The sequence below is a fragment of the Mercenaria mercenaria genome, chromosome 9, assembly GCF_021730395.1.
Source record: "Mercenaria mercenaria strain notata chromosome 9, MADL_Memer_1, whole genome shotgun sequence".
Classification (NCBI taxonomy): Eukaryota; Metazoa; Mollusca; class Bivalvia; order Venerida; family Veneridae; genus Mercenaria; species Mercenaria mercenaria.
The window spans coordinates 80,177,969-80,192,264 of NC_069369.1; the positions used below are offsets into that span (position 1 = coordinate 80,177,969).

General features: G+C 35.2%; 1 protein-coding gene and 1 long non-coding RNA gene across 3 annotated transcripts; one reads left to right on the plus strand and one right to left on the minus strand.

Moving 5' to 3' along the window:
• Positions 1-1,270: 1,270 nt before the first annotated feature.
• LOC123547574 (uncharacterized) lies at positions 1,271-8,098 on the minus strand. 2 transcript variants are annotated; one of them, XM_053551836.1, is made up of 7 exons: positions 7,962-8,098; positions 7,574-7,668; positions 5,107-5,674; positions 4,385-4,600; positions 2,973-3,067; positions 2,136-2,261; positions 1,271-1,570 (listed from the first exon to the last, which is right to left on the minus strand). In XM_053551836.1, the coding sequence occupies exons 2-7, from the start codon at positions 7,631-7,633 to the stop codon at positions 1,508-1,510; spliced, it is 1,128 nt and encodes a 375-aa protein (XP_053407811.1). In that variant the 5' UTR covers positions 7,634-7,668; positions 7,962-8,098; the 3' UTR covers positions 1,271-1,507. The 2 variants fall into 2 exon arrangements, with proteins under 2 accessions (XP_053407811.1, XP_045190708.2); XM_045334773.2 differs by having other exon boundaries at positions 7,848-7,980.
• A 2,828-nt stretch (positions 8,099-10,926) lies between these two features.
• Positions 10,927-13,977, plus strand: LOC128559607 (uncharacterized). Its single transcript, XR_008372496.1, has 3 exons — positions 10,927-11,045; positions 12,531-12,671; positions 13,454-13,977. It is a non-coding gene; the product is annotated as an uncharacterized LOC128559607 (long non-coding RNA).
• The last annotated feature ends 319 nt before the right edge of the window (positions 13,978-14,296 follow it).

Below are 14,296 nucleotides of genomic sequence, written 5' to 3' on the forward strand. Positions count from 1 at the left end.
ATTACTGACCTTATTCCTGTATACATACGCATAGTGAAATAAGTAGTATACTGAAAATAACGTCGTCTAAAAGTTGAATAGATATAGGAACAAGTGATAAATGCTAGGTTTCAGCACAACGAAACAAATTGTGAACTAATTATGACTATTACCTACGAATAAAATTTGTGCAAACTTTCAATAATACGATTTTCATTAACGACGGCCTCAGTCAAAAGTTTGATTATAGGGTACTTCATGTCACCGTGTTTTGCATCGTTCGTCCGTCCGTCTGTCCAGGCCCATATCTAGAAAATGGTTTGAAATATTCAAATGAAAATTCATAAAAAAATGTTCACCACTATGGGGAAATGCGACCTGTGAAGTTTAAGTCAGATTGCCCGGGTAACACCAGAGTTATGGTCCTTAGTAGTTTCTTGTTATAGTTAAGTGTTAACTATATAGGGTACTATAAATACGGCAATAGGTGTTAACTATATAGGGTACTATAAATACGGCAATTTCTGCTTCATATCTAGTGACATATTTGTCATAGAACTATGAAACTTAAATTAAATCTAGATCACCATAATGTGGTAGTGCACGCTCAATTTCGTTAGGATCTCTACTGTAATTGCCCTTTAGTTGTTTAAAAATCCACATATTTGTGCATAACAAACTAACCAGTCGGTATTTCATTGCACTTCTTTTATTTTTTCCGTGATTATTTATCATCCACATGTGAAGTTGTGTACACACACCCGGGCACGCCAATCGTCCTGGTCACAACCCGCCCCCACCCCATCTCCTCACGCCTTGCCCCATTCCATCCCCCCCCCCCCATTTTTTACTAAACTTAAACCTTCCATGAATATTAATCAACGTGCAGAGTTGTACCCTCCTCCACCAACTCGCTACCCTACTCAGTCACCCCCACCACCCCCTCCCCTCCCCCAAAAAAGAAAAAATATCATTTCAATATTAATTATCTACATGTGAAGTTTTGTACCCTCACCCGGCCACCATAATGCCCTCCCTCTCCCTACACCTTCCATGAATATTATTCATTAAAATGTAAAGTGGTAAACTCCAACCCCGCCATCACCCACGTTCCTGATTTCTTACTTGATTGTGCTCTCTTAACAACTTCTGTTTTTTGTCGGATATTTTACTTTGCCATTCCTCAACACAAACCCAGAGTCGGCGGGGGATACTAATTCATCGAATTTGTTTGTATTTACACAGTTTAAAATATTATAAAAAGTGTAGGTGAATATAACTATGAACAAAGTTTTGTTCGATTAGTTAATCTTTAATATCAGAAGGTAAATATATTCACAAATGTTTTTGTAGTTTGTCATCTGAACACACATTTCTCACAATCGCCCACAAGATCAAATAAAAGAAAAGAAATTTAACGTATTTTTGTATTGTTAATTGCACGAGGTCTTTTTTATTTCACAAAGAGCATTTATACGATGAAATGTTTCAAATATTTTACAATTTCGACATTTGACAAAACGTTCACCTAGGTCAGACTTTCTTTCGCCCCATGTTGCACAAGTATGTTCTCAAGACGTGTCCATTTCTCCTGCAATTCAAATTAATCCAAATTGAATTTTATAAAGGGACACACATCAAAATCAATATTGCAATATCTTAAAACTGATACCAACCTACACTGAATTTCAAAACACATAGATGGATATTTGTTTATTATAATCTAAAAAGCCAATAGCTCTTTTAATGTTCTGCAACTCTTTCACTGATTTCAGGTGAGCCATTATAGTGTCACGGCCAAATGGTGTTCTCTTAAACTTGCACCCTTAGCTTGTCAAGCGTATCGCTTACTAACTTAGAGACGTTTTGTTGGTCGTTTGCACGCTCATGTGGTCTCTACCACGTGTTGCGGTTTGGGAAGCTGAGTTCTTAGAGCGGGGCTTTCCTCTAAATATTATTATCTAACAACACGAGTTTCTGAAAAACAAATGTTTCCTTACCTTTCATTTTTCAAATGCGCTGATCATGTATGAAACAAACTGACAACTATTTCAACATACTTTTTTATATGTAATTTATTGTTGACTCAGAATATGAATTGTTAAGGTCTTCTGAAAATTGTCATCAACGTTTTACAAAAATATCTGTTTTGTTACCTTAAGTTTATCAAGATAAGGCTGTGACTTGGCCCCTAAAGTTTCCGGATAACGAGCAAACGCATTCTGAATTATCACAAAGGAGTTACTCTGCAGTTCTGCATCTTTCATCGCTGTATCCATGTTCTGAGCATGAGATATTAATTAAGAGATTATTGTAGACAAAGTACATTTTACAAACACAGTCTCGTCATACATATGTGGTACATTTTCATTTCATTTCTGAAACAATATTTTGGGTGATATAATTCATATATTATTTTCAAACTGAAAAGAACATTTCCTCAGGATAACATGCAAGAGAATAGACTCTGTGGTAGAGTTGTTTGCTCCTGACCAGTGTGGGTTCGCAACCATGCTTGGACTGTAGAATCCTTCCATGAGGATAAGCCACACACATATTCACACGCACACACATACACTCAACATATATCAAACTGAATCAGCTACATTGTACTTTCTTTTGATGGTTTGTTCTGTTTGGTTTAATTATGTTAGTTATATACGGCGGTTAATTAACTTAAAAAGGGTTGTTGAATTTCTTATAGGTTAATTTATGATATATGTCTAAACATCTAACTTATGTTACAAACCTAAGACATCACAAAGAGCCAGAGCGTATGGCAACATTGAGCTCTATCGTGAGACAATGACTTACTACTGAAAAGTAACCTTATACTGCTACTGTGAAAGTTCCTTCTTGAACATATGCATTTGCAAATTTGTAGGGCTGCAATACGGCACAAGGTAATCTATAATCAACTTATCAAATCATTGTAATAAGAAACCAACAGTGGAAACACTGAGATCAAATGGAAAATAACCAGTTCAACAAACCTCAATTGCTCGCAGTAAATCATTGATGACGTTGACTGACGAACGAAGGTAATCGCTTACCTCTTGTAATCCACCAGCCGCATCTTGTAATTCATCTTAAAATATTTAAAGGAACATACTCCATTTTAGTATTTTCAATCGACATGTGTAAAATCATTGGCACGCACTGTATACGATATTAAAATATGCAACTTTTAGAATGTCTAAGTGCAATGAGGGGACATCCGTGGCCGATTGGTTAAGAACGCTGACTACACTTCACTTAAAGCGGCATGCCTCAAGAGCGTTCAATAACAAAAAAAATTTATTTTTTTACATATCTTGAAATAAAAGCTATATTTCTTAAGAAGGCTTTAAAACTTTTATTACTGACAAATTTTATGTTACGGACACACATTAGAATTTGCTGTTTTTACTACTTTTTACGATGAAAGTCGAAAGGCGTTTGTCACACTTTTACTCCAGGTAAACTGTCTCGATTATAAAAATCTATATTTTGAGGTCATTATTCACTACTTCAGCTATGGCGCTATTGGTTGTGACGACGGGAAAATGTCTTTATTGCCGCGGCGGTCCGGGTTCGAATTCCGACGCGGTCATCTTTTTTTCTTGATTTGGAACCTTTAAAATATTTTAGAAACAAAAATTCATATTCTAATGTTCATAATATGACCAAACTTCAATTTGAAAGAAAGATTACTTTTTAGCCAAATCTGGAGGCATGCTGCTTTAACCTCACCGCCGTAGATTCGAAACCTCGTTTGGGTTATAGAATTCTTTTTTCATGTGTGGAAGGATCCAACTGACTTATGGAAGGTTGGAGGTTTTACTTAGGTACATGCTCGTTCCTGAAATAATGCCTGGAGGTGCACTTTAGCTCTTCATCCAAAATCAAAAGCTGGAAAGTCAAGTTTTGGCTAATATTTGTATCTGTTTGACGTTAAACCCCAATAAATAAAGAAATCCCTTAAAAGTACCACGAAGTTATAGCATTTTGAAATTATTTTTTCGAAAATGGCATCAATAAAAAGTCCAAGATTTCGTTTAATGTTGCAAACTAGAATTACGCAAACCTCACTTTTGGTTTACTGTTTATACTGTTTATCAGTTAACTGAATAGAAGCGTAAGGATCAATAGTTTCATCATTAAGTTTCAGCATTGTAAGTTTAATTATTTTAGTTATATTATCTTCTTTATTGTTTCCGTCCTCATCTTTTTTTTGTTTTGGACCAGAAGGAAGACAGATTACACAAAATGAAACGTCTGATCGACGCTTCGATTTTAACTTCGTAGGTATATGCGTTTTCTGTGTGTTCCAAATGCATTATTATAATGAACACATAGAACACGAGACTATCAAATAGAGTATAACGTGAAGTTTTTGTACTCTTGTATTAAACCAAGTGAATACCTGAACTTGTCTGGAGGGTTCTGATTTGAGATTCTAAAGTCCGTTTCTCTACCTCCAGCGTATCTCGTTTTGATCTTAAGGTTTGTACTTGTTGCCGCTTCGACGTTGCTTCATCTCTGAGACGTCGGGCATTTCTATTACAATCATCAGCGTCATTCAGATTTACACCAGCATGAATTCCAGCTGCAGCTGCAGCAATTTTTAAACTTGCCCCGCCTGAAATTATGTACAGATCACTTTAAAAGTGAACGTCAGTCATCATTAGAAAGTATTTACAGAGATGATTGTAATAAGAATCCAAATACATGTATAAATCGACGATCCAAAGTCTGCACTGTGGCATCTTACTTTTAACAAATTTCCTTACACTACACTTGACTTTTTGCCAATATTTTTTTAAACACTTAGTCAACAATTTTGAATTTTTACACATATTTTAAAAGATCGATTGTAATTGATTTTGTCAAAGTTACAGCAAAATGGTATCATAATTCGCAAAATACGAATAAATAAATATACTGCATTTATTTAGGTAACTCGCTCACGTTTTCATGCTACGGTAAGTTTGAGATATCTATAACATTTGATTCGTTTTTGACGATTGACACGCAAGCTGATCATAGCGGCATGTACTTCTGCGATTTGACCCCGTTAAGGTTGTTGGGTAATTCATCCGTACAGTACACACTTTTGAATGAATATCTGAATCAAACTCAAGTTACCTGTAAACGGTGCAAGAGCAACGCCAACAATACCACCAACTAAGCCACCAAACAAACCCTTCCTTTTCTTCTTCCTCGCTGCCCTTCTTAGATTTTCTGCTTGATTATCTAGGTCTTGGGCACTTTTATCATAAGTGCCTATGCTGTCATCATGTGCTTTTATCTTTTCATTTAAGCTAGCAATTTCCTTTGGGATTGTTTCAAGTTTTAGATTTGTAGTCTGCCTTTCTGTGTCATGTTGTTTCTTTCTACCGTTGCAAGTTGCTATGCTAATGTGAATGTCTTTTTCCAGTGTAATTATATCTTTATGTTTGGATGTCAGAGAGTCTCTTGCGGCTTTTAATGTTTTTCTTAAGGTGTCTACTTCCACGTCTGTTGGATTACTTGTCTTTACAAGGCGATTTTTCTCCGTGAGTATTTTACTACCATCAGCTTCTAGCATTCGTTTGAACGAATTTGCAACCTGCTGACCATCACGTGCAAGTATGTTAATATCATTCTGGATGTCTTTATCGTGATGTAGTTTGGCAGCTAGTTCTGACAGTTTACTTGGAACATTCAGCAGTTGCTGCAAGGTTAGAACAGATATAAAGATATGAACATGATAAAATATGAAATAATAATAACGTTTCAATACAAATACATAAATAATTATAAACGAAATTTCATTGAGGATAAGGAGGTATACGAAACCGATAAATGTGTTTTTTATTTTTGTAATCTTTGTAACTCGGGAATAATGCAAAATTTGTGGAATATCGCCAACACATAACAAAAATCTGTTACAAACCCACTCAACGTCCATCACTAACCCGGAAAGGAATTTAGTTTGTAAACTGACTAAAACGTTTTACTTAAAATAAATAAAATCAGTTTTTGCTGTCTTTCTTAAGATAAAATTCATACCAAAAATGTTAATATGTGAAGAATTTCCAAATAATGTCACAGAATCAGCTTATTATTAGCAGACATTTTATAATAAAATCTACATTGTGGAAGGTTTTACACAAGAGCATGTCTAGTTTATAGGATGACTTTTAAAATACTGTATAAAGACTATTGGGAAAAAATCAGTAATTAAGATTCTGCATTATAGAAACTAAACGAAGGACCCTTGGTTTTTAGTATTCTGTATATGATATGTAGTGAAAATTGGCTAAGTTCAATTAAGGACTGTGACCTTGACCTTTGAGCTAATGAAATGGTTGTGAAACATTGTCAATCCATGCTTATCATTTGTGTCAAATAATTTTTAAATCGGACCATGCATGTCAAAAGTTATGGCCCGGACACGAACATTCGCAAATAAACACACACACACACACACACACACAGCCACACACGGACAGGGATAACACTTTATACCCTCCCCCCCCCCCCCCCCCCATCTTATGGCAGGGGCGTAAATAAACAGAAAATCGCATAAAGCATCACGGAGATATAGTTTCACTTATCCTGGTCTCATCCATCGTGAAGTAGATTAAGGTTATACACCTCACGTGTTCGATTTGCTACATCTTCAAGCTTCTATAACTACACAAATATAATTAAGTTCCTATAACTTTATGAATACAACATAGTTCCTGCAAGAATACAACGTAGTTCCTATAACTATATGAAGACAAAGTACTTCCTACAACTACGTGAAAACAATTTAGTTCCTACAACTTCATTAATATAACTACATGAATACAAAGTAGTTTCTATTACTGCCTGAATATTTTGGGTTCATGGAGTCCATTCAACATATGTTTAATAGAATTCCGCTTAAGCCGGTGCTAGGGGGCGTGAGAGGTGTTGCACATTTCATTACCTCTCATGAACTGACTTAATCAAACCGAGTCTGCCATTATTCCATTTCAAATATCACATAAACAGTTAAATAACCATTTCATTTAACAAAAAGGCCGGTCAAAAATTCGCTAAATGTTCCAAGTTAGACGATACAGGTTGTTCCATTTAAAATTTCCGAGTAGGGTTGTGTGCCAACTTGAAATTTGATTGCTTATCAGTACATATTGACACTTAAAATCGAAAGTAACCTGTTCCTGCTTTATGTCAGATTGAAAGTAACAATTTTCCGGTCATTATTTCATTACTATAAGTTAGAAGCATTTGAACACATCACTAAAGATAAAAGCACTGCCTCTTACAGAATTTGAAGTATGTATTTATAAACTATAATGATTTTTTTTGTAGTATATTAAATTAACTTATTTGTAAAAAAAAAAACTAAATCAATTATAACCTATCAGATTCTTTTTTATGGCCCAGGACCGCGTGACTTTATCTATCATTCGGCGCCTTGATTGGGTTTCGAACGTATATTGGCTAGCCGGCCGCGCTCGTACACGGTTTAAAAAACAAACGAAACAAACGATTGTTGTCCAAAAACGTAAAGTGATAACACTCCACATACAAACAAACTTCGACATACCCGTTTACAGTAAAATACAATTGAACATACCTGGGCATTAATAAGCTGTAATCCAACACCAAGAAAACAAATGTAAAAACTCGTTGTCATTTTCAAACTCAAGGGTGTTTGCCTGCAATAGTCATCTGAAAACGAAGTAAACATGAAAACGAAAGTAGAATTTACTGTTTGAAATCAAACATTCAGTTACCTATATATAAATCATTTTATTTATCATTAAAACGAAACCCACTTAAATTCACAGTTATATTTTACGAAGACTCTTTCACATCAAAATTAAACAACAAATATCATAGTTACTAACAAGCGATGTGTCCTATTATAGTTCTATTTCGAGATCAGCGATGTTTTTGTACTTTTTAATAATGGAATGATCCGTTGTTAGGTAGTTAATATTCAGTACGATAGTGATCCTTACCTAAATAAGGCAAGGTAAATCATGCTGATTTTCCTATTCGGCGGACGAGTCTATAAATGAAACTCTCAAACGTCAAAATCAAACTATACATATGTCATACATTCAAGGTCAGTATATTTTAACAAACGCATTGAACTGGAATAAATCGCGATCGATTTAGTCAAGCTACCATATTAATGGTTTGTATCGGGTTTCCGCGATCGATTAATCAGCTGAAATATACAGCAATTCGATAAAACGTACAGACCGGCGATGATAATGTATAAGTATAAGAAGAGAACGATAACGAAAACATTATCGGAAAAGTCGATTATAGCTTTATTGCTAATTCAGGGTTTACTTCATGGTAAATCTGGGTTTTCTTTATAGTCAATACGATTCAAAAGCAGTACAACTATTTTGCCAAGGATAATGGTTTCACTACCCGATTCCCCTTTTCTCAATAGGTGTCACCCCGGTATAGAAGTACTTCCGGGTCGTTGTATGCTAGAAAGTAGTTCTTTGAAATTTTGAAGTTCCCAATTTAACGCTATCCCTACTTTGACATGTTATATTCCAAATGTATTTATTGATACCATAGGGTTAACAGTCATGAAACTTCACACACTAGAAGCTGATAACAATACAAATCAGTGGCTAAAAGGATATTTCCAAGGTTTGTGAAATTTTAATTCTATTCAAATTTTAAAAATTCAGTAGTTGAATTTTCTTTGAAATTTGAGTAATAGTTGTCTCCTCTTGATTTGTCAGTCTTCTACTATAGTGCAAAGACACTGAACAAGCAGGAAGCTTTAAAAAGGCTATATAAAAAGAAGACACATAGTTTTTCACTTTAATTTTAAGAAAAAAATATCAATTTAAATTTCTTAAATTTAAAAAAAAAAAAAAATTCTATTTCGCATAGCGTCCCTTTTCCGAAGAATTTATAAGTATATATATGTGAACATGTTACATAGTGCCACAATAGACCGTGGATGAACAGTGTCGTATGTATGGAAGCTGTACATTTTGGACCGGATGGGTTTATAAATGAGGCTATAGTCGGTTTCATAACAAGAGTCGGAGAGACTGATTGCTTGTCGGACTTGGATCTCGAACCGGTCACGGTGTTATTACACTGATGTTAAAACCAGTCAGCAGGCGTCTCATATATGCTATAAAGAAATTGCGTGAATGTTCGTTCCCTTGCGTATGAGACGCATAACTAATATTAAATGAAATAATTATTTTTCTCATTTCAATCAAATTCAATGTGCTACCGGCATTTTGGCATTGAAGGACATTGCTTACCGGTGTGCCGAGTGCATTTGTCGGCATTATTAATGTATAACAAGTTTTCTTTACACTGACAGGACATTGGTTGTATTACACAGGGAATTACATGGAGGTTGCTTCAGTGTGATAAAATAGTTGTTGTTGTTGTTGTTGTTTGTGTATTATTTTATTTATTCATATTTTTTTTCAGTTTAGAACATATTCCGAGCTTTCAGCTTCAGCCCGCATCAGGCTATCGTCAGATACATTCTGCCTTGAATGGAATGCTTCTATTCTGATTTGCTTTTCAGGTTTACAACGCAGGTCTGTGTTACTAAGAAACTATTTAACCGGGCTGATTTCCTGGGTCGGCCTCGTGCAGTTTCTTTAATATGTATTTGTCCTGGTACCGACTGGAAACACATTTTGACGGTATTTGTATTTCAGTTTTGCTCGATTCATTCTACTTCATTCTTTAGATGGGACTTTTCCTGTTGGGACTTTTATTCATGTTTTTCTGTATGTTGTTTTTTGTAGCATTTATGTGTTTCAGTTCTTTTAAATGTGCATTTCAGATACTTTGTTGTCTGTGCTGAAAGAGGTTGTCTGGTAATACTTATTTTAATACTCTTTTCACTATTGCAGTTAACATATATGTAGAAAATTATTCAGCTGCAGTGTTTTAATGACAGACTTCCTGTAAAATTCCTGAACCAGTTGATATCAGAATGATATCTGTGAATATTATGTCACTTTTTTTATAGGTGTTCCTGATCACACTTAGAACTATACACACACACTCAGTTGTTTCTCAAGAAAGGCCGACACCGGTTCACGATCTTTCTTTTGCCATTTGCAGGCGATGAATTCCATACGTTAGCAGGAATTTAGAATCGTACAACCAGTCAGCAGCTACCCATTAACCAGACCAACCTATTAAGTCGAGCGGGCAGAAGCTGTGATTCCCAGTGTAACACCGCAGAATGACGACTAGTTTTCGGTAAGCGATTTACATGTTCCATCGGTGCATTTCCCTCTGGTCCTAATGTCTTTAGTCAGAGCTGTAGTCTTGTCAGTAACTGCTTGACAGTTTCAGGAGTACCCACAGCTGTGTCTGGCTCCAGTTGGAGTTCTTGACCTTCCGCACTTGCCAGCTTCCAAGATGGTGCGGATCGGCTTTGCATTTGACGTTTCAGGCATTGCCCGGCTTAGTCGAAGAAATAATTCATTTTAAGATAGTCTGTGATGTATTGATCTGTTTTACTTCCAGTAATTGTCATAAATATAATCACATATTGGTCTTTGCTTGTGGGTTCTGGTCTTTCAATCATTAAAAGGTTCATTTTTCTGCAATTGTAGTGGGTAAATTATGCATTTTTGACTAAAAATTGCATATTTTTAAAGTAAATACTCATTTTGATACATCATTTTACAAAATAAATAAGCTTAAAGTTACATAAAACATATTATAAGTTGATTTCATGAAAATCTGATTGAAATTTTCAGAAGGAAGGCAAATTTTGTAATGTGCCTTTTTTCTTCAAAATTCCGGTTTCCGAGCCAATTTCTCCGCAAAGTAGGTTTAATGTTTGAAATGTTTCTGCGGTACAAAATTTTCTTTGCGATGACAATGTCTTGTGTAACTTTTCTCGCAAAACCCTAAGTTACAAGATTTTGTGGGGAAAATTAGGCTAAATTAAAAATTTGATAAGATTTATGGCAAATTCAGAAAGTAGAATATCTCAGCAATCATAGGGTTTACAGTCATGAAACTTCACACACTAGTAGCTGATAACAATACAAATCAGTGGCTAAAAGGATATTTCCAAGGTTTGTGAAATTTTAATTCTATTCAAATTTTAAAAATTCGGTAGTTGAATTTTCTTTGAAATTTGAGTAATAGTTGTCTCCTCTTGATTTGTCAGTCTTCTACTATAGTGCAAAGACACTGAACAAGCAGGAAGCTTTAAAAAGGCTATATAAAAAGAAGACACATAGTTTTTCACTTTAATTTAAAGAAAAAAAAAAATAAATTTAAATTTCTTAAATTTAAAAAAAAAAAAAATTCTATTTCGCATAGCGTCCCTTTTCCGAAGAATTTATAAGTATATATATGTGAACATGTTACATAGTGCCACAATAGACCGTGGATGAACAGTGTCGTATGTATGGAAGCTGTACATTTTGGACCGGATGGGTTTATAAATGAGACTATAGTCGGTTTCATAACAAGAGTCGGAGAGACTGATTGCTTGTCGGGCTTGGATCTCGAACCGGTCACGGTGTTATTACACTGATGTTAAAGCCAGTCAGCAGGCGTCTCATATATGCTATAAAGAAATTGCGTGAATGTTCGTTCCCTTGCGTATGAGACGCATAACTAATATTACACGAAATAATTATTTTTCTCATTTCAATCAAATTCAATGTGCTACCGGCATTTTGGCATTGAAGGACATTGCTTACCGGTGTGCCGAGTGCATTTGTCGGCATTATTAATGTATAACAAATTTTCTTTACACTGACAGGACATTGGTTGTATTACACAGGGAATTACATGGAGGTTGCTTCAGTGTGATAAAATAGTTGTTGTTGTTGTTGTTTGTGTATTATTTTATTTATTCATATTTTTTTTCAGTTTAGAACATATTCCGAGCTTTCAGCTTCAGCCCGCATCAGGCTATCGTCAGATACATTCTGCCTTGAATGGAATGCTTCTATTCTGATTTGCTTTTCAGGTTTACAACGCAGGTCTGTGTTACTAAGAAACTATTTAACCGGGCTGATTTCCTGGGTCGGTCTCGTGCAGTTTCTTTAATATGTATTTGTCCTGGTACCGACTGGAAACACATTTTGACGGTATTTGTAGTTCAGTTTTGCTCGATTCATTCTACTTCATTCTTTAGATGGGACTTTTCCTGTTGGGACTTTTATTCATGTTTTTCTGTATGTTGTTTTTTATAGCATTTATGTGTTTCAGTTCTTTTAAATGTGCATTTCAGATACTTTGTTGTCTGTGCTGAAAGAGGTTGTCTGGTAATACTTATTTTAATACTCTTTTCACTATTGCAGTTAACATATATGTAGAAAATTATTCAGCTGCAGTGTTTTAATGACAGACTTCCTGTAAAATTCCTGAACCAGTTGATATCAGAATGATAAAGAAATGATAGATGGTACCAATCTGTGAATATTATGTCACTTTTTTCTATAGGTGTTCCTGATCACACTTAGAACTATACACACACACTCAGTTGTTTCTCAAGAAAGGCCGACACCGGTTCACGATCTTTTTTTTTTTTTTGTCATTTGCAGGCGATGAATTCCATACGTTAGCAGGAATTTAGAATCGTACAACCACTCAGCAGCTACCCATAAACCAGACCAACCTATTAAGTCGAGCGGGCAGAAGCTGTGATTCCCAGTGTAACACCGCAGAATGACGACTAGTTTTCGGTAAGCGATTTACATGTTCCATCGGTGCATTTCCCTCTGGTCCTAATGTCTTTAGTCAGAACTGTAGTCTTGTCAGTAACTGCTTGACAGTTTCAGGAGTACCCACAGCTGTGTCTGGCTCCAGTTGGAGTTCTTGACCTTCCGCACTTGCCAGCTTCCAAGATGGTGCGGATCGGCTTTGCATTTGACGTTTCAGGCATTGCCCGGCTTAGTCGAAGAAATAATTCATTTTAAGATAGTCTGTGATGTATTGATCTGTTTTACTTCAAGTAATTGTCATAAATATAATCACATATTGGTCTTTGCTTGTGGGTAAAACATACTATAAGCATTAACAAGTGATATCACAGTTGATTTCATGAAAATTTGATTGAAATTTTCAGAAGGAAGGCAAATTTTGTAATGTGCCTTTTTTCTTCAAAATTCCGGTTTCCGAGCCAATTTCTCCGCAAAGTAGGTTTAATGTTTGAAATGTTTCTGCGGTACAAAATTTTCTTTGCGATGACAATGTCTTGTGTAACTTTTCTCGCAAAACCCTAAGTTACAAGATTTTGTGGGAAAAATTAGGCTAAATTAAAAATTTGATAAGATTTAGGTGTCACCCCGGTACAGAAGTACTTCCGGGTCGTTGTATCCTAGAAAGTAGTTCTTTGAAATTTTGAAGTTCCCAATTTAACGCTATCCCTACTTTGACATGTTATATTCCAAATGTATTTATTGATACTGTGTACATTTTTTTCATTTCTGATGTCTTTAACAGTTGTTTTATGTGTGTTTTTCAGGATTACATTTCTGTGCGGAAGGATTAAAAAAACTACACCAGACTGGTGGCCATGACAGATGTCAGTGGGAAATTTAAACATGGACTAGATTCTTTGATGTGTAGCAAAAAGGTTCATCGTTGATGGTGGTGTTTTTCTGTGATATATTGACTGGGATAGTATTACTCTTCAGAAATACAGAGCTGTCAATGCTGCAATTTTGTTGTGAAATTCACAATCCATGTCCAAAAGTGCTTGTTTTACTATACAGCAAAGAAGGAGAAATTGTACCGTGCCGACACCAATAGTAACATTTAACATGTTATTGGTACAAATACCGTGCGAGAGTAGTATCGCTCAGTATTATATCAACAAACAAAAAGAACCTAAGATTATTTCTAGCATACAAATACAAGTTCCTTTTTGGCCCAGCGATAATGTACTCCGTTTCGTATTTTGGTCGTTCTGGAGATACTGATAGTTTTATACGAACATATGAACAAACAATGAATAAACAAGCTTACACAAAGTATGTAATGCAAATTAAAAAAATGGACAGGTCGAACCAACATACATGTCACTATAAAATGGTCAATTTTCTGAATTATTTAATGTGCCAAACGTTTTAATATCATATAATTATTTATTCATTTGTTATAAAGGTATGAACGTTCCAGTTTAATAAATTTACTCACGGGTTGCCATTAATTCATAAAATGATTTTCATTTCCATAACCCGAATCCAGGCTTTATTCTACGTTGTTCCGATACAATTAATGACGTTACGCCATTACTACGTGTTTATAAAACGTGTAGAACTACTATTCATTTATCTGTACAGGGTTTTGGAAACGAAAACACCTA